The 21,058-nt window shown below is 44.4% G+C and overlaps 1 protein-coding gene across 3 annotated transcripts in view; it reads left to right on the top strand.

Moving 5' to 3' along the window:
• The window catches only part of MAMLD1 (mastermind like domain containing 1), a 270,399-nt gene that overhangs the window by 229,506 nt on the left and 19,835 nt on the right, over positions 1 to 21,058 (top strand). For all 3 annotated transcript variants that reach the window (XM_033945983.1, XM_033945984.1, XM_033945982.1), the window contains one exon: positions 3,427 to 3,516. In XM_033945983.1, the coding sequence (XP_033801874.1) occupies positions 3,427 to 3,516 (90 nt within the window). The remainder of the gene's footprint in view (positions 1 to 3,426; positions 3,517 to 21,058) is intronic.

Genomic DNA, 21,058 nt, shown 5'->3' with positions numbered 1-21,058 from the left:
AACCGGACCTTGATGAAATGAAGCTTCAGATGGCTGGTGATCTCAGCTCTGTAGTAATGAAATGACATGAGGAGAAAAATGGGCTAGCCACAGTTTGTATTTACAAAGTGAATGGCAGAAGAGGAATTTCCAAAGGGCAGTAGGTGTGACAGGGTTTTAGGACATAAATGAGAGAGCATGTAATGAAGAGATATGTGTGTGGCACAGTGGTTAGAGTTACAGCCTCAGCACCCTGCGGTTGTGGGTTCAAATCCCGTGCTGCTCCTTGTGACCCTGGGCAAGTCACTTAATCCCCCATTTCCCACCAGGACAGACAGGGAAAAATGCTTGAGTACCTGAATGTAAACCACTTAGACCAGTGGTTCTTAACCTAGGCTCGACCGAACCCCAGGTGGTTCGGTGAGTCAGTCTCGCGGGTTCGGCGGAGGTCAAAACACACCTCCGACTCGTATAGCGCTTCGGTCACGTTCAATCATCTATCAGTTATTCAGTGATTTTGATCAAGACTGATCGTGTACTCGGTTTCTTGATCTATCAATCTGTAACTAACGCCTTATATACATCAATCAATTCCTGATCAAAATTTGTGATTTAACTGATAGATGATTGAATGTGACCGAAGCGCTTATGATTCGTGATGATACGCCCCGCTTGTCCATAATTGGCTGCAGGTGATCACGCAACATCGCTTGGCCTATCTGTGCTGCAGGGGATTTGATGCGCACAGTAGTCAAATTGTAACTGTTGTGATGGTACGTCGTGTGATACCTATCTTAATATTTTAATCCCTTACTAACTATGTCGAGCAAAATACGAAAGTGGTCGGACGAATATGTACAATATGGATTCACATGAATAACGGAACGTGATGGGAGTCAGCGTCCTAATTGCATGATTTGCAATGCCAAGTTGAGTAATTCTAGTCTAGCTCCGGCAAAACTAAGGGAATAAAGAAGGGTTCGGTGAACACGCATATGAAACTGGTGGGGTTCAGTACCTCCAACAAGGTTAAGAACCACTGACTTAGACTATAAGTGGTATATTAATGCTTAAATAAATAAAAAAAATATATGCTGAAAGAAAAATACGTGTATATCAGTGGTTCTCCACCGAGTCGTCAGGACATAGCCAGCCAGTCAGGTTTTCAGGATACTCAAAGTGAATATGCATGAGAGAGGTTTTCACAACAATGGAGGCAGTTCACACATATCAAACCCGTGCATTTTTATTGGACATATCCTGAAACCCTGACTGGTTTGAGTGTGTCCTGAGGATGGGTTGAAAAGCCCTGATCTAATTAATACTAGTAATGTATCTCTGGAGTGATGAACTTGGCAAGGTAGCCTCGGAAGCAGAAGCGTCACAATTCGGCTGTTGATTCTTGTGAACATCCACCCAAATAGCTTTGAGACTCTTTTACTAAACTGTGTTGGGCACCATTGCCGTACCTAACGCAGTGCGTGCTAAAGTATTTAGTTTTGCTATCTGCTTGCACTAAGCATATGGTATGTATGTATATATTTATTTGAGAGGGCATGTCAGGGGTGGGGAATGTGCTAACCAGCGATAGCTTCGTTTAGCAAAAAATTTTAGTTCTAGTGTTTGATGTACCAAAAACATGTTCTGGCCGATATTCAGAACAATTTAACTGTCCATAAATGGCCACCAACCAGTTGGGGGGAGGGGGGAGAGGGTGGTGCAGTGGTTAACCCTTTCAGGACCATAAGGATCGTAGGCCAATTTTTGTGGTTTTGACGACATTTTTATGGTAAAAAGGGCTTGCAGATGCCAAAAAATTGATTTTTTTTGTGAAATATCATTATTTTTTTTTTTAAAAAAATCACACTTCTGGCTTATGGACAGTGTGGCAAGTGAATCTTCTCGTCAATCTAGCAACGACGCTAATGAATGAATGTCGGAACCAGTTTGTTTACATAAAGGCAGTATCATATGGAATCCGTACATATCAAATTTAGAACTGTAGACTATCCCAATCAAAATTTATAGGATTTTAAAGTTATGGGACAAATAGGTCCCTTGGTCCTGAAAGGGTTAAAGCTACAGCCTCAGCACCCTGAGGTTGTGGGTTCCAACCCCATGCTGCTCTTTGTGACCCTGGACAAGTCACTTAATCCCCCCCCCCCCCATTGCCTCAGGTACATTTGATAGATTGTGAGTCCACCAGGACAGACAGGGGAAAAATGCTCGAGTACCTGAATAAATTTGTATAAACTGTCCTGAGTTCAGAATGGTATAGAAAATTAAATAAATAATAAATTAAATCATTTGCTCACTGCTGTCCATTCATTTTCAGCAGCACTTAACCGGTTACCTCCAAATTCAAAAGCTGCTTGAGCAGAGTTGGGTTGTCAGGGGTGTCAAAGTCCTCGAGAGCGGCAATCCAGTTGGGTTTTCAGGATTTCCCCAATGAATATGCATGAGATCTATGTGCATGCGCTGCTTTCATTTTATTCTAATAGATCTTGGGCATATTCATTGGGGGAATCCTGAAAACCCGACTGGATTACGGCCCTCGAGGAGGGCCTTTGACACCCCTGGGTTAAGGGCTGATATTCAGTCCCCCCCCACTGCGTAATAAATTACTTGAATCAGGCTGCATAAATACCACTCCTACCTTTAAGTGGTTAGGCTTATGCAGTCAAGGGCTGAATATGGACAACCAGAAACAAAAACATCTTTGCATACCCAAAGATCACGGGCTGCAGATTCAAATCCTTCCTGGCTAGAACCTTCATGTTCCAAGCGAATAGACAGCGAGTCTGGCTGAGAAACTGAATAAATGAACCCAAACTGACTTACAATGCATTCAGAAAATCAATTAAAACCGCCCTGTTCGACAAATTCACTGACTAAAACAGACCACCCTCTCTCTCTATGATATTCCCCTCTGTAAACGCTATTACAATCTCTCAGGAAGCTCCAATTTTCATGTATTCTTTACCCATGGAACTTAAATTAGTATGTAACTTTTCTATTTTAGGCTTCTTGTTATTCGCTGACTCTCCAGCCTTCTTTCAATGTGAACCGCCTAGAAGTTGTTTGACTATGGCGGTATAGAAAAATAAAGTTATTATTATTAACTAGCTGGCTCAAAGCCATTCAATGCCAAAGCCCGGATGGGACTTTGAGAATAATACCATCGGTGGGCAACAAAATGCTTACCGCCACCAGCCCACTCCTTCTTGCTTGTAGGCCTGCCTCTCCAAAATGGCCTGCCTTTTATATTCGGATCGACTTATATTCGAGAATATATGGTACCTATATATATGTAAACTACTTTGAATGTGTATCACAAAAAGGTGGTATACTAGTCCCATTCCCTTTTCCCTTAGTAAAATGACCCTTTAGAGATGTATAATTGCATGAAACCAACCTAATATAAATTGTCTTTTTTTTTCTTTGCAGAGAATTCAGTTTGAGACCCAAAATTACGGTGAGAATATCTGGGATTTAGAAGTGCCAGAAAAGCCTGCATCCTTCTGTGGAGAAAATGAGGTAGTTAAATAAATTAATTACATATCTCCTCTCAAGCAAGCTCTTCTCCAAGCTGAAGAGCCTTATTTCACCAAACTGTCAGCTAGATTTACTAATATGCACTAATGCCATTAACACTTGTTAGTAACCAGGTCCCATTGCGTAAGGTGGGACCTTGAGTAACAGAATGTGGGTTAATAGCATTAGTACATGTTAATAACTCTAACTGAATATTTGCAAAAAACAGAGCTAATGACTTTTGCTACATCTATTAAGCTGCAGCACATAGATGAAAAGGACTTACTATGTCATCCACGAAAATGTGGTACAGCACACCATAAGGCCTTATGACCACTCTGTTGTCCTAATAATAAATAAGTTCGGAGAGAGTTAAGAACTTTGGAGGATTCCAGAATAGAAGATTTCCAGCTAGAACTTTCAATCTCCGCATTAACTGGAGAGGAGGTGGGAGAGGGGAGATATGATAGAGATGTTTAAATACCTGTGTGGCGTAAATGCGCCCGAGTCGAGTCTCTTTCATTTGAAAGGAATCTCTGGAATGAGAGGGCATAGGATGAAGTTAAGGGGTGATAGATTACTCCTGAGCCTAAGGAAATACTTTTTTTTTTTTTTTTTACAGAAAGGGTGGTAGATGCGTGGAACAGTCTCTTGGTAGAGGTGGTGGATACAGAGACTGTGTCTGAATTCAAGAAAGCCTGGGATAGTTACCTGGGATCTCTTAGAGAGAGGAAGAGATAATGGTTACTGTGGATGGGTAGACTGGATGAGCATTTTGTCCTTTATCTGCCATCATGTTTCTATGAGCATAAAGTTCTATGACATCACAATGCAGGTGTAAAGAGCCTTAACCAATGGGGAGAGGAGGAGATAGTGGATGCTGTGAATAGGCCATTTGGACTTTATCTGCCATCATGTTTCTATGATATCTAACTGCCAAGAATGACTTGTCAAATGGCAGGGCCCAGCCTGCTTATTGAGTACCTTAATGTGTCAAAATACTGATGACACATCTAGAAGAACTCCAAACCAGTATTAACCTTGTCAAATACACCTGCCAAACCAGTATTAACCTTGTCAAATACATTTGCGCATGCTCAAAGCTTCTGGTCTCGCTCTCTCCGAGATTATCTCGGAGAGAGCGAGACCAGAAAGTTTTGAGCATGTGCAAATGCTCAAAGCCTAGTCCAGCCTGGCACAGGAAGAAGGAGGATCTCTCTCGCACCGCACCGCCCAGCCCAGCCCAGCCCAACCCAACGAGGGAGGATCTTTGGGCACTGGCACTGGCACATCCTGTGCATTGGTGCTGGTGCCGGTGCCCAATCGGATAGGGGGAGGGGGGTGACGCGAGCAGGGGGGGGGGGAGGATGCCGGTTCGCAGGGGGAATGCCGGATTCAAATGAAAAAAAAAAATGCTCTCTCGGGTAAGCGAGCGGGGGGGAGGATGCCAGTTCGGAGTAGGCAGGAGGAGGTTTTAGCATGCGCGGTAATGTGTGCGTGCTATATTAAAATTTTTTTACATAAATTTGTGTTCCCCGTGCGCTATACCCGTGTGCGCGTTTTACACGGGTGCGCGGTATATGGGTGAAAATATGGTACTCTGCATTTCTTTGCATTGAATTTTAGTTGCCAGGCATTAGACCATTCCTCTAACTTTTGCAGATCCTTTTTTCATATTTTCCACTCCCTCTTCGGTGTCTACTCTGTTACAAATCTTGGTATCATCTGCAAAAAGGCACATTTTTCCTTCTATCCCTTCAGCAATGTCACTTACATACATATTGAACAGGATTGGCCCCAGCACCGAACCCTGAGGGACTCCACTAGTCACCTTTCCTTCCTTCGAGCGACTTCCATTAACCACCACCCTCTGGCGTCTGTCCGACAGCCAGTTTCTGACCCAGTTCACCACTTTGGGTCCTAACTTCAGCCCTTCAAGTTTGTTCAACAGCCTCCTATGAGGAACTGTATCAAAGGCTTTGCTGAAATCCAAGTAAATTACATCTAGGATATGTCCTCGATCCAGCTCTCTGGTCACCCAATCAAAAAATTCAATCAGGTTTGTTTGGCACGATTTACCTTTTGGTAAAGCCATGTTGCCTCGGATCCTGTAACCCATTAGATTCAAGGAAGTACACTATCCTTTCTTTCAGCAACACTTCCATTATTTTTCCAACAACTGAAGTGAGGCTCACCGGCCTGTAGTTTCCTGCTTCATCCCTGTGACCAGGGATGAAGTATCTTATGTACTTGGGGCAGTGGAGGGGTAAGTGACTTACCCAGGGTCACAAGGAGCAGCATAGGGTTTGAACCCACAACCTCAGGGTGCTGAGGCTGCGGCTCCAACCACTATGCCACACTCTCCCCTAATCAAGGCAGACAAACAGGACCAATAAGGGTTATGTATACATGAGGAATCATCTATGTATGCTGTCCATTTGAAGATGCCTCCTGCGTAGGGTTATCAGATGTCCGGATATACCCGGATATTTTCTCTTTTTAGATATGTCCGGATGGCTTTCCAGAAACCCAGCACTTTGTCTGTGTTTTGAAAATCTTCCACCTCGGGACCGCGTCAGGAGCGCATCTGCACATGCACGGATGCAACGGGGTAAAGTCACAGGCATGCGTGTGACATCATCGCTTTGCATCCACGTATGCGCAGATGCCCTACCGACACGGTCCCCAGGATGAGAACAGGTTGTGAGGGGCAGGGCAGGGGGTGAGGCTGGGGCAGAACGGGACGTGACTTGGGTGTAATGGGGCAGGGCCATAGGTGCAGGTTTTATGGGTGTCGGGTCAAAAGCGCGCCGGGACAAAGGCGCGCCCAGACAATTGAGCGCAGCGCGTGCCACCGCTCCACTCTAAATTACTGTTTTTACGGCTCCAACGGGGGAGCGTGGGGGGGAACCCCCCCAGTTTACTTAATAGACATCGCGCCGCGTTGTGGGGGGCGTGGGGGGTTGTAACCCCCCACATTTTACTGAAAACTTAACTTTTTCCCTGTTTTTAGGGGAAAAGTTCAGTTTACAGTAAAATGTGGAGGGTTACAACCCCCCAAACCCCCCATAACACCGGCGCGATGTCTATTAAGTAAACTGGGGGGGTTCCCCAACAAAAAACCCTGTCGGAGACCCTAAAAACTGTAATTTAGAGCGGCGCGCGCTGCGCTCAATTGTCAACACCCACTTTTGTCTTTCGCGCCGTTGTCTATGAACCGGTTTTATGGGAGCAAAAGCTGATAACCCTAATTCTGCACGGATCAAAGAATAGCATTGTATATTTTCCACATGTTCCCGCCTGCTGTTAAACAGATGTTGAAGGCTTTCATGAAGATGTTTTAGGAAAATGCTCTTCATCCATCCCAAACCAGAACCAAAACAAAACAATGGTATTACACTTCTCCCTCCGTATTCGCTGTGATAGGGATTAATAGACCCGCGAATACAGGAAAAAAACCGCGAATAAGTTTTTCATACGTTGTTTGCTGTTTTCTATTAAAAACCTATCGTGAATATGGTGAAACCGCGAATAGCATGGCGGGAGACCTGGCCTGTTCCTGAAGGAGAGGCAAAACACGGTGAAGAAAGTGCCGGGAATTGGCGATTTTTCTCTGTAAACGCTTGGAATCAGCGATTTCTCTATGCAAGCTGACATAATGTGGGGGGAGAAGCCACGAATAATCGAAACCGCAACTGCTGAAACCGCGAATAAGGAGGGAGAAGTGTATTGTCAAATGTAGCACTATATATGTAAAAAGAACCCCTGAAACCCAGGGATCTGGGCCATCTCTGACTGAGAGCAAACTGTGATAGACCTAGGAGGGGGGGGGGGGGGGCGGAAGGGAATGCAAACTGTATTAGCTTTCGTCCCTTGAGCAGCACATAATATATTAGTAGTTGGGAGGATCAGAAGCATTTTCCATGTTTCCTGTGCTGAAATGTTTCTGCTCCAGGTATGGTAATCTTGTCACTGCCTCCATCAAAGGAGAAGTGTTGCTTTGTTCTGAGAGGCTGAGCACGCCAGTGCCAAAAGGACAGAGGAAAGCAGACGTTAGAGGAAGCTTTGTACAATACTGTCTGCCCCTGGATCACTTACAGCCTTCAAACAGAGTGTTTCCCTGATTGGCAGCTCCTCAGATAAGCTGAGAAACTCGAGCCTAAGAGTATTTCACAAGCTTGTGTCAAGTAAATGGATGGAACATGGTTTGTTTTATCAGTGCTGGTGTATCAGTTTAAGGTAGAAATCGCTTGAAAAGGTTTTTTGAAGTCAAGATGGGAGCGTGTGGTGCAGTGGTTAGAGCTAGAGCCTCGGCACCCTGAGGTTGTGGGTTCAAATCCTGCACTGCCCCTTGTGACCCCGGGCAAGTCGCTTAATCCCCAGGTACATTAGATAGAGTGGGAGCCCACCGAGACAGTTAAGGAAAAATGCTTGAGTTCCTGAATAATTTGTAGTCCGCATAGAATTGTAGGATATGCAGAATATAATTTTTTTTTTAAATTAAAAGATCAATTTTAGCATAGAGATTAATTTTACTGAAGGTTTGATCTGCAAAGTTCTCTAAAAGGTGGCATATTGTGACTTTCTGGAAACAATTCTTAGGAAATTGTGTGTCAAATTCTGTTCATCGTGTTCTTGACAACTTAAAGGAACTCTAAAAGTTTTTATTTATTTTCTCAGCGCAGTTTTTAAATGAAATTTTGGGATGCAGTTTAGCTATTTTATTCTTATAAAACAGTAACACCAGACATTGGGTGTGTCACAAGGAGGGGTCAAAGCAAATTCTCTCTGAATTTCTTAGTAACATAGTAGATGACGGCAGATAAAGACCCGAATGGTCCATCCAGTCTGCCCAACCTGATTCTTTTTTAATTTTTTCTTCTTAGCTATTTCTGGGCAAGAATCCAAAGCTTTACCCGGTACTGTACTTGGGTTCCAACTGCCGAAATCTCTGTTAAGACTTACTCCAGCCCATCTACACCCTCTCAACCATTGAAGCCTCCCCTGCCCATCCTCCACCAAACGGCCATATACAGACACAGACCGTGCAAGTCTGCCCAGTACTGGCCTTAGTTCAATATTTAATCTTATTTTCTGATTCTAGATCCTCTGTGTTCATCCCACACGTCTTTGAACTCAGTCACAGTTTTACTCTCCACCACCTCTCTCGGGAACGCATTCCAGGCATCCACCACCCTCTCCGTAAAGTAGAATTTCCTAACATTGCCTTTGAATCTACCACCCCTCAACCTGCTGCTTCCAAGCCCTTGCCCTGTGCCATGGTCAGGATCATTTCTATAAGTCCTAAACTGTGTTCCTGCCGTCAGATGTGAATCATGCAGTTACATCTATACACATCATAAAGCAACGTGTCGCAGATAGAACAAAGTAGAGAGGTAGTCATGTTAGTCTACTTTAAGGGTTAATGAACACCAATAAAAACAAAATATAGAAAATAAGGTGATACCTTTTATTGGACTATCAATACATTTTGGGCGTTAGATTCAGTACAGTGCCAAAAAAAAAATCATTGCTAAGCGCTTTTTTTTTTTTTATAAAGGAGTCGGACACTACAAGTTGGGCTCCTTTTATAGAAAAGCATTCGGCATCAGGATCTGAGCTGAATTTTAGGCACAAGGATTTGGCGAGGATCGGACTTATTCTGTAACACTGTGCACAAACTCCAGCAATATCCCTGACCCGCCCCTGGCCACGCTTCCTTTTCATAGGCGCATGGTAAAGTTCACCCGCGCATCTTTAGAGAATAGCTTTTATAAAGATATGCACGTTAATTTCAGTTATTGTCAATTAGCGGCGATGAGTGACGGTGCCCAATTATCAGAGCTAATTGGCTCATGAAGCAATTAAATCGCATGCGCAAATTGGGCCCGCATGCAGTTTTGACCACCATATATAGAATTTAGGGGTTTCTAACTAGCTTTCAGAAGCCAGACACTCCTTCTTCAAGCCTGGAAGGAAGACAAAAACGTATCGTTCGTCCGTTAAAAAAAAAAAAAAATCTCCTCCTTTTCCATTTCCAGTTTTTACTATATTTATTAACCCAATGGGATAAGAATCGGTATCCATCCAGTCTTAACCTGCGCTTTTCGTTTTTACCCATTTGGCAAGGCAAATGTGTTCTTGTAACGAGCAATTTCAGAAACATGTTACAGATGATCATTGTTCTCCGTAAGGAACCATATCAATTTTTCAGGCCTTATGAGGGCAGCTATGATGAGATCCCTGTCATTTGAATTGAGAGATACTTCAGCGTCGTGAGGGCTGTTGCTGATGCAGCTCAGGAGAAGAAGGAAGATAATATTAGAAGACGCTTGCTCAGAAACGTCTTGAGGTTTTATTCTGGCGTCACTTGTCCATCTGCCCACTTGCCGCTTGCAGGACCTACCGGGAGTCAGCTGGAGAGGCAGACGGCTCACTCGTGGACGCTTAGGGCAGCAGTGTTCAAACCAGTCCTCGGGATACATCTAGCCAGGGTTGGTGTGAGGGTGAGAGGCGCCCCGCCCTCTTCTCTGCCCCTCCCCCCTCCTTCACTTTTCTACCATGTACTTCTCTCTTTTCACTGGTGTAAGCAACAACTCCAAGCTGTTGCCCATGTTGGCGTCTGCTCTCCCACTGACATTTCCTAGGTGCGGTACCCGGGAATGATGTTGGGAGGGAGAGCCAACGCTGGTGTGAGCAGCGGGTTAGAGTTGTTGCTCAAGGCGGCGAAGAGGTAGGGTCAGGGGGATGTGAAGGGGCGCCTGGCGGGTGGAAGAATGGGAAGGGGCAGAAGGGGAGCGGAGAAGAGGAAGGGTGCCAGTGCCACCACCAAGATGGCACCCTGGGCGGACTGCCCCCCCCTTACTACACCGCTCCATCCAGCCAGTCTGGTTTTCAGGCTATGCGCAATGAATACGCGTGAGGTAGAGTTCCGTAAAATAAAGGTAGCGTATGCAAATCTACCTCACACATATTCAATGGGGCTGTCTCGAAAATCAGACTAGCTGGGTGGATCTCAATGACTAGGTTAAGGAATGTTGACCTGAAGGGCTGCCACCAGCAAATATGACTCCTTCTCAGCCTGAGGGTTCAGAAACTGTCATTTTTTAATTTTGAGAATACACTTCTCCCTCTGTATTTGCGGTTTCAGCAATCGCGGTTTCGATTATTCACGGTTTATAGCTTGCTGGCTTCCCCCCCCCCCCCCAATTACATCAGCTTGCATAGAGAAATCGCTGATTCCAAGCGTTTACAGAGAAAAATCGCCGATTCCCAGCACTTTTTCTTCACCGTGTTTTGCCTCTCCTTCAGGAACAGGCCAGGTCTCCCCACCGTGTTATTCGTGGTTTCACCATATTCATGATGGTTTTTAATAGAAAACCGCAAATAACATAAGAAAAAGTTACTTGCGGTTTTTCTGTATTTGCGGGTCTGTTAATCCCATATCACAGCGAATACGGAGTGAAAAGTGTACTTTTACTATCTACTACATGTGTTTTAGCACTGTATAGCTACTGATGGTTTTTAAATTAGAGTAAGCTTTTAAAAAAAAATTCAAGTAGGTTGATATGTTTCTTTAAAAAGCAACAACCACAACCTACAGAAGAGAAGCCAGACCCTATTTTCACCAAAAACACTTTGCAGTCCTAGTACAATCCATCATCCTCTCCAGATTGGATTATTGCAATTCTATCTACCTCAGCCTAACCAAGAAAAGCCTCCACAGACTTCAGCGGATTCAGAACGCCGCAGCTAAGCTTGTTTTTGCGAAAAGCAAATTTGATCACGTCTCACCACTCCTGTCTAAGCTCCATTGGCTCCCAGTAATCCCCAGGATCCACTTCAAATGTGCGTGTCTGGCCTACAAGATCCTACATGGCATCCTTCCTGCCGTTATCCCTCTATCCTGGAACTCCCCAACCCCTACTTCCTCCAGATCCTCCCCAATTTTTAAACTATCCTTCCCTTCCATAAAAGGTATTTCCCATGTAGGCAAACTTGGGTCATCCCTCCCCTTTAGAATCACTGAGATCTGGAATAACCTCACCTCCTCTCTCCGAACCTCAAGCTCCCTCCAACTCTTCCGCAAACACCTAAAAACCTGGCTATTCTCAAAACTGTAACACTTCCCCCCTCTTAGGCCTCTCACCTTCCCCCTTTACACCTAACTCTTTAATCTCTCCACTGTAGTTCCTCTCTCATCTTTCTTCCTGTAAACCGTGCCGAGCTCCGCATTCGTGGAGATGGTGCGGTATATAAACCCAAGGTTTAGTTTAGTTTAGTTTAGTTTAGAAGTATGGATTTTGCATAGTCCTTTCAGAGCCAAAGTTACCTGAAAAATCAATTGTCCTTCAGTGCTGGGCTTTGCAATTCCTGGTGCAACTGCTGCCTGTACTAATAGAGAAAATTATATAATCCTAAGAAATATTTCCCCCTCCCCTCACCTTATACACTGCCTTTCCCTGCCCCACCCATACTTAGTAGCTGTTTAACCCTTTATCCCCTGGATTTTATAAAGATCGCTCAAATTTGGGCGCAGATCCCAGAATCGTACACAAATTAATTACTTAGTGAGCCATTAACAAATATTGATGTTAATTGGTACTAATTAAGACATGCACAGAACTGCCCATGCACTGTTCTGTAACCCTGTGCACCTAAATCAATGGACTTTAACCTTTTTCATGTAAAGGGCCTTAGTTTGAATATGAGAAACTCTTGAGGGCCCCCCAAAGATTTCAAGCTTACACATGAGCACTAATTTTGTAAATCAACTTGACCTGCTTGTTTAGACTGAGTATTAAACATTAAAAAATATTGCTAATATTGATTCTACAACACTTCAAAGATATATTTTAAAAACTCACTTTATTTTAGGTTGCCAACAGTAGCAAATTCCATCAGTGAGACACCTGAGTAACAGACTTGAGAGATTGTTTGCAATTACTACATCATGTGGGCAAGAATGACATTTACAAGATTTGTAGATCGTTTCAGCCAACTGCCTGAGAGCCACAATGAAGGATTTCGGAGGGTTGCATTTGGCCCTGGGTCCGTGACCTAAATTGCCATGCACATAATTAAAGAATGTGGCCAGGGGAGGGGCACTGATAGGTCAAGAGTATTTCTAAAGTTTGGGTCATTTACGTGCCCAACTGCCATATTTATTTATAAAATTTACTAGTCTTAAGCCCGTTACATTAACAGGTGCTAGAATAGATGTCTGTCTGTCTTTCTTTCTGTCTCTCTCTCTCTCCTCGGCTGTCCACCACCACCTCTTGCCTGCTCCCCTTGTCCAGCAGTAGCGCTTTCTTTCTGTCTCTCTCTCCTTGGCCCCTGTGTATGTCTGTCTTTCTGTTTCTCTCTTTGGCCGCTGTTTGTCTGTCTTTCTTTATTTTTGTCTCTCTCCTTGGCCTCTGTCTTTCTGTCATTCTTTCTCTCTCCCTCCCGGTGTCTCTCTGTCTTTCTTTCTGTCTGTCTCTCTCCCTGCCCCCTGTCTTTCTTTCTTTCTGTCTCTCTCTGGCCCCATATGTCTATCTGTCTGTCTCCCACCCCTCCCCCTCCACTTCCCTGTGCAGCAGCAGCAGCAGCATTTTCCTGCTCCTTCACTTCCCTGTATTTACATCCTGTAATTCTTACCTGCATGGGAGGACTCATTCATTTGACTAAACACCTCTTCTGACAGCCTCGCAGCACCCGCACCCTGTCCGCCTCGTCCAGGCCAAAGGACACCCTCCTGCCTTTGCTCTCGCCACCGCCACTCCGTAGGAGACAAACCGCTGCGTTAAGCGCCACACGTACCGCAAATCGAACATGGCCACGGAGGCACAAATCACGCCGTTGTAAGTGTGCATGCGCGATTAGGGTTTTATTATAGAGGATATACCGTCTATAACTAGGTGAACATAAAAACTTAGGAATAAACATCACAAAGCAAAACCTTAAAAACAACTCTCTTAAAATAACCCACTGTGCCACTGAAAACCTTGGGACATTGCACAGAAATGCTGTAACAAACAGTTGCGTTTTCAATAACTTTTAAGAGCTTAACTGATCAGAGCAGAACCGTAACTGCCCCACCAAGGCGTTCCATAGCTTAATACCTGCAATACAAAAAAACAGTGGCTCTGGTTTCAGCATATCGTCCTCGCGTTATCAGTTCCAACAACCTTTGGATTTTCGGTTCGCGAAGCTCTATTAGGCTGATAAGGTACCATCACGCTGGGAAAAGTACCACGGTTCTTGGTGGTAGACCGTTTGGTGAATTACAGAAACCACTTTGTGTTGGCCTCGAAATGCAATCGGTAGCCAAGGTGTAACATGGGCTGTTCTTTCAACACCCGTAACCATCCTTGCTGTTGCATTTTGTGCTAACTGTAACGCCCTGATTTGGTTGTAGCACCAGCATTTACAGCAGGATTCAGGAGGTGTAAGTCCTTGCTCCCAAAATTGGGCATAAAAATCCACACTAAGCGCTATTCTGTAAAGGGGTTCATAGACATAATCGTGGAAGACAAAGGCACGTGCCGACAACTGAGCGCAAGACGGAGGCGCGCACTGAAGAAAATTACTGTTTTTAGGGGCTCCGACAGGGATTTTTGTTGGGGAGCCCCCCACTTTACTTAATACAGATCGTGGCGGCGTTGTGGGGGGTTTGGGGGTTGTAACCCCCCACATTTTGCTGGAAACTTAACTTTTTCCCTAAAAACAGGGAAAAAGTGAAGTTTTCAGTAAAATGTGAGGGGTTACAACCCCCCACAACGCCCCCATAACGCGGCACAATCTGTATTAAGTAAAGTGGGGGGGCTCCCCAACAAAAACCCCCGTCGGAGCCCCTAAAAACAGTAATTTTCTTCGGCGCGCACCTCCGCGCTGCGCTCAATTGTTTGCGCACGCCTTTGTCCCGGCGCGCTTTTGACCTGACACCCTGTAAAGGTTACTTAACACTAAGCTACCTTTATTGAACTCGTGCTTAGCGTGGCTCTTAATGGTGCCTAATTTGGGGTGCAATTTACTGAATCTGGCCCTATATCGTAGTCCAATTCTTTGTTTCAATTCAGTCATTTTCATAGGGCCAGATGAACAGTCGGATTTTTTTCCATTTAGAGGGCAAATCTATAAAGTGCACTGAAACTTAGTTGCTAAAATGATGGGTGTTAAGCCCTTTAGACATCCATCAGATTGTGCAAGGAGGCTTTTCCTTTCCTTTGCTTGACAAAGAGCTCCTTCTCTATTACATCATCAAACGCAGGAGCTTTAACTCAATGGTATAGTAAGGGGGATGCGGGGGGGGGGGTTTTCTCCCCGGGCATGGTCATCTTAAGGGCTTGGCACACCTCTGCCCCTCTTCCCCACTCCTCTCCTTGTCATGCACACATCCCTTGCCTTCCCCGCACCGTTTTTTTTACTTCCCTAGCGTGAGGTTGCTGCCTGCGTCCTACGTCACTTCCGGGACCCGCACCTAGGAAGTGGCATCAAAGGGCAATCCAACACTGACATGGACATGCTGCTCACACCAGAGAAGTTAAAAAGGTATGAAGAAAGGGAAGGGGTGCGCGCATGGCGGGGGAGAGGCGCCATCGTCCCGGGCACCGCTCACCCTTACTACGCCTCTGCTTTACCCAGTTCCTCTTATCTGTGCCCTTCTCTTCCTCCGCCAACTCCAGACGCAGTCCCTTCTACCTTGCTGCGCCGTATGCTTCGAACAAGCTGCTCAAATCCCTGTGGCGGGCTCTGTCTCTGGCAGTGTTCAAAGGCCAGTTAAAAGCCCACCTCTTCAAGAGTGCTTTTTACTCCTAACTCCTCTCACCTTGGATTCTGCATGTTTAACCCTATATGTCTTGTCTGTCTGTCCAAGTTAGAGTGTAAGCTCTTCTGAGCAGGGACTGTCTATTAAGTGTCAAAATGTACAGGGTCGCTATATAAGTGATAAATAGGAGGAGGAGGAGGAGCATGGACTTCTTTTTAACCTAGGGCAGTGGTCCCCAGCACCGTCCTGGAGGACCACCAGACCAATCGGGTTTAAATTCAGGCTAGCCCTAATGAATATGTATGAGAGAGATTTGCATATAATGGAAGTGACAGGCATGCAAATCTGCTCCATGCCTAGTCATTAGGGCTATCCAGAAAACCTGATTGGCCTGGTGGTCCTCCAGGACAGGGTTGGGGTCCACTGACCTAGGGAACACATTGGTGAAGTCTGTTCTCTACATACTTGCAGTAACTTCTTGTATTTGTTGGTTCAATTGATTAGTAGTTTTGATGGTTCCTTTCCAAGGTTTTTATGCAACGAATGCATCCCCAAATGCTTATCCCCAGGCTCAAATTTAAAACCAGAACTAATAAATTTCAAATGTAAAATCTGGAAAACCAGAGCTAATAGAAATTCTGGGTAGAGCTGTGGGAAAAAAACAAGGGGGTTCAGAGGGAGAGGTTACAGCCTTGAAATTCTGAGTTGTTATCTGTGATATTTTAGAGGGTATCATTTTGGGTGATGGGAAGGAAGGGGGCTGTTTCTTATGAAGTCATAAATGAAAGGGAAAACCATCAAGCCTCTTCACCTTTAGAAAAGACTGCAATATCCTATTGACCACAAATGGCAACTTTTCTCAGTACTGAATCTTCTCAGGAAATGTCATGCTTTAGAAGATTACAATGGTTCCTACGAGTGATGTAAAGAAAAGTCTATTTAAAGGTTTTGGGAGCTGTGGTGTGCATGCTACAAAACAAAAGGCTTATATAGATTAAGATAAGTTAGATCCAGTACCATTAAGAGAGAAAAGAGGCTGTTAATGTCTGAATATAGAGTTACAACTAGCTGTGGTGAAATTGTAGTCTCAGGCCAGTAGCAAGCATTTATTTCCCCATTCTGTGAAAGATCTACTTTGCCGTTGTAGTAAAAATTAAAATGAAATGGACATACTGAAAGAGGCTATAATGGTTTTGGCTTGTTCACGCAATAGCCATGAGCAAAAAAATTACAATAAATTCCATATTTATCTACTTAAATTTCTTTCTTGCCTATCCATGATTGTCTTCAAGACAACGTACATGTACAGCATTAACATTATTATTTATACATTTCTATCCTGCTTATCTTCCAGATACTGATGAGTTACTATAAACATAGAACATTATAAACACACAAAATATGTTTTACAAGAATAATAAACAAATGCGCCTAAAATATTATGGGGCTCATTTTCAAAAGAGATAGATGAACAAAAGACTGCGTAAAGTGGCACTTGGACGTCTTAGAAACATAGAAACATAGAAAAAAGCAGCAGAAAAGGGCTATAGCCCACCAAGTCTGCCCATTCCAAGTAATCCCTCCCCTAAATTTACTCCCTTAAAGATCCCACGTGAGTATCCCATTTTCTCTTAAAATCCGTCACGCTGCTGGCCTTTATCATCTGGAGTGGGAGTCTGTTCCAATGATCCACTACTCTTTCGGTGAAGAAGTACTTCCTGGAGTCGCCATGAAACTTCCCTCCCCTGATTTTCAGCAGATGCCCTCTGGTGGTCGAGGGTCCCATGAGCCAGAAGATATCATCTTCTGACTCTATGCGTCCCGTGATGTACTTATATGTTTCAATCATATCTCCCCGTTCTCTTCTTTCCTCAAGTGAGTACAGCCGCAATTTTTTTAATCTTTCTTCATACGTGAGATCCTTGAGCCCCAAGACCATCCTGGTGGCCGTTCGCTGAACCGACTCGATCCTCAGCACGTCCTTTAGGTAGTGTGGTCTCCAAAACTGAACACAGTACTCCAAGTGAGGCCTCACCATGGCTCTGTACAACGGCATCATAACTTCAGGTCTCCTGCTGACGAAACCTCTGCGGATACACCCCATCATTTGTCTTGCCCTGGAGGAAGCCTTCTCCACTTGATTGGCAACCTTCATGTCCTCACTAATGATCTCACTAATGTCCTCACTAGGTCGCGTTCCACCGTGGTCCTAACCAAGGTCTCACTATTTAGTACATAAGTTCTACGCGGGTTTCTCTTACCCAGGTGCATTATCTTGCATTTTTTAGCATTGAAGCCTAGCTGCCAAGTAGTTGACCATTGTTCCAGCAACAGTAGGTCGTGTGTCATATTATCAGGTAATAAGCTTTTGCCTACTAGCCCAAGTGGGCATTTTTGAAACTGACTTCTTAGATGTCTTTCTGGTTGTTTTGTCTCTAGTGCGTCTAAATCTTAAGGGGCCATTTTAGAGGTGTGGTTTAGGCGGGTTCAGGACTTGGACATTCTGCAGGGAGACTCAAACTTTTAACAAATGATCCAGGGCACCATTTAGACGTCTGGGGCTAGACCTGTTTTAAAAGCAAATAAGGGTCAAAAAGGTACTCAAACTGACCACATGACACCCCCCCTACTCCCCTTGTGGTCACTGACCCCCCTCTCAAAGATGTGACAGAAACAGTACATTCGAGCCTGTATTACAGCTTCAGATGGCCACATAGACAGCTGAGCACAGCAGAGACGAGCAGAGGTGCACTCTAAGGGGTACTGCAGTGAAGGTCAAATTAAATTTATTTACTACTTGTAACCCTTCTGGGTGGGAAAAAAGTGCATCTTATGGAGCGAAAAATATGATATTTATCTCTGTCCTTATAAAACCTTGCTTGAAACCTTTTTGGAGGCCACATTACCATAAAGATGTGCTCAGAATTGAGTCGGTTCAGCGGATGGCCACCAGGATGGTCTCGGGGCTCAAGGGTCTCTCGTACGAAGAGAGACTGAACAAATTGCAGCTCTATACTCTCGAGGAGCGTAGGGAGAGGGGAGACATGATTGAGACATTTAAGTACATCACGGGACGGGTCGAGGTGGAAGATGATATCTTTCTTCTCAAGGAACCCTCGAACACAAGAGGACATCCGCTCAAACTCAGGAGAGGGAAGTTTCGTGGAGACGTCAGGAAGTACTTCTTCACGGAATGAGTGATAGAGCATTGGAACAAGCTTCCAGTACAGGTGATCGAGGCCCGCAGTATCCCAGACTTCAAGAATAAATGGGATACCTATGTGGGAGTCATACCAATGAATAGGGTCGCTAGGATATAGACTTAATAGAGCAGGTCAGTAGAGTTAAGGGGGCCAGTAGACTTAAAAGGGGGTCAATGGTATGGGCAGACTTGATGGGCTGCGGCCCTTATCTGCCGTCATCTTTCTATGTTTCTATGTAACCTCCTTTTATGTAATCTATACAATTTTCTGTCCTTTCTCCATTGCTGTAGTTCGCTGACTCTTCTCAGCCACTTTTCCTATAAACCGCCTCGAACCCAAAGGCTTTTGCGGTATATAAATAAAGATTTATGTTATGTTATGTTCGTAAGTGCTATGGCACATAACCACAAGGGGGGGTAGACATTGGCAGGACTCCCAGTGACAACAGAATACTGCCAACATTGGGCATCTCCCACTGAGGAGACCATTTCTGAAACTGTCACTTAGCGCCCCTCCATTTTAAATTATGCTACTGGACTTGAAATTTTACAGATTAGGTGCTGAAAACTATCCCACATTAGTGCAGGGATGATCCCTCAGCCAGCTGAGCTTTCAGCCAGGGTCTCAACTATATCAGTGGTCTCAAACTCAAACCCTTTGCAGGGCCGCATTTTGGATTTGTAGGTACTTGGAGGGCCTCAGAAAAAAATAGTTAATGTCTTATTAAAGAAATGACAATTTTGCATGAGGTAAAACTCTTTATAGTTTATAAATCTTTCCTTTTGGCTAAGTCTTCATAATAATTTATAGCTAAAGAGACATATGATCAAGAAACTGTTTTATTTTACTTTTGTGATTATGGTAAACATACTGAGGGCCTCAAAATAGTACCTGGGGGCCGCATGTGGCCCCCGGGCCGCGAGTTTGAGACCACTGAACTATATCCATGCATGAGACAAAGTTGCATACATTTGAGATCAGCATATGCAAATTGTTCTCATGCATATTCATTACAGATATCCTGAAAATTTGCCTGGGTATGAGGTAACCAGAACAGGTTATTTGGAATTATGGGTGTATTTTGTAAACCATTTTGAACTGACTTATGTAGTCATTGTAGGCGGTATAGAAATTTTTAATAAAGACAAAGCCCTGTGTTAGAGCATTTTCTTCTTTGCAGACCCAGACAACCCATCCCGATGTTCCCTCTCAAGGGGAGGACTGGAGAAAAAGAAACCCAGTTTCCTCCATGTTTGGTTTTAACAGATGCCTCCCTCTGGTCACTAACAGTCTGGATCGTTTCCTGTTTTTCTTTGCTTTAGCATCTTTATAATTGTCAAGTGTCAGAAGGCAGCTACCCCCTTGCTTACTGCTTATCTCTTGATACCACTGATTGCTAAACAAAAGGAATAGACTTCCATTAGGATAACAAAGGAAGCATGGCCTAGTTAAGAGAGCTCTCCTGAATGAGTCCTTCATGCCAGCAACAACAAAATAGAACAAAAAATGCAAAAACTAGATGCAGAACTTCAGTGCACGCCTTTCGGCATAGATACAGATCAGGTCAGCTCACTGCCTCACATTTACTTTTTGCCTTCTCTGTACAGTATTATTGGGGGGTTTTTACTGACCAGATGTTAGCTGTAACACTTGTGCAATGAAATAGCATTCTGTAGGAGATAATACTTGGCAGTGGTTTGTAACAGGTTCCAGAGCAACAAGGAGCCTGGTATGCCTGCCAAGGGGATTGTGTGGTGAAATGATACTGAATTGTTTTGACATTCGACAAGTATGTTAAGTTAGTGCATGTGTGGGTATGTGTGTACAACGATAAAATTCCCTAAACTTCTTTTTGTTTCGTTGTTGGTATCATGCCATTCTTTCACCCCAGGTTCTATGCGCTGTATTTGGGGGGAGAGCTTTGGATTTGTTTTTGTTTTTTTTTTTGCTTTGGTTTCTTGTCTTTCTCTTCAATGAAGTCAATACACAAAGGCTTTAGACAACTAACCAGGTTTCAATTCCTCTCTTTTGCAGCGCAGGTAAATTTTTGACTGGTCAGACTGTTACCTGCACAAAATTTACACCCGAGTTAGACTTCATAAGGACAGTTCTACACCTAGGCACTCCCGGTTGTGTGCTTCTTGCATGTTGGAATGCAGAGAAACGTAGCACTTACACACGTAACTCTGGGGGGAGCATACATGTGGGTGGAGCAAGGGTGGGACATTGGCAAGGCTCCCAGTTACATATGCAACCTGCAGAATACTGTAAGTTACATGCACCCATGCCACCATTTGGCACCTGCAGTAATACCTGATCTACAGCTGGTGTAACTGAGCACCTAAATAAGAACATAAGAAGTTGCCTCCGCTGAGGCAGACCAGAGGTCCATCTTGCCCAGCGGTCCGCACCCGCGGCGGCCCATCAGGCGTAATTGCCTGAACAGTGTCCCTGACTAATTATGTAACTGTCTCTAGTCCTCTAATCCTATCCCTATAACCTACCTCTACTCCTATCTGTACCCCTCAATCCCTTTGTCCTCCAGGTACCTATCCAATCCTTCTTTGAAGCCCTGTAGCGTGCTCCTGCTTAT

Source organism: Geotrypetes seraphini, chromosome 5 (genome assembly GCF_902459505.1).
Source record: "Geotrypetes seraphini chromosome 5, aGeoSer1.1, whole genome shotgun sequence".
In the NCBI taxonomy this organism is placed as follows: domain Eukaryota; kingdom Metazoa; phylum Chordata; class Amphibia; order Gymnophiona; family Dermophiidae; genus Geotrypetes; species Geotrypetes seraphini.
Note: the sequence above shows the minus strand (reverse complement) of the source record. Positions and strands in the feature narration are given on the sequence as shown.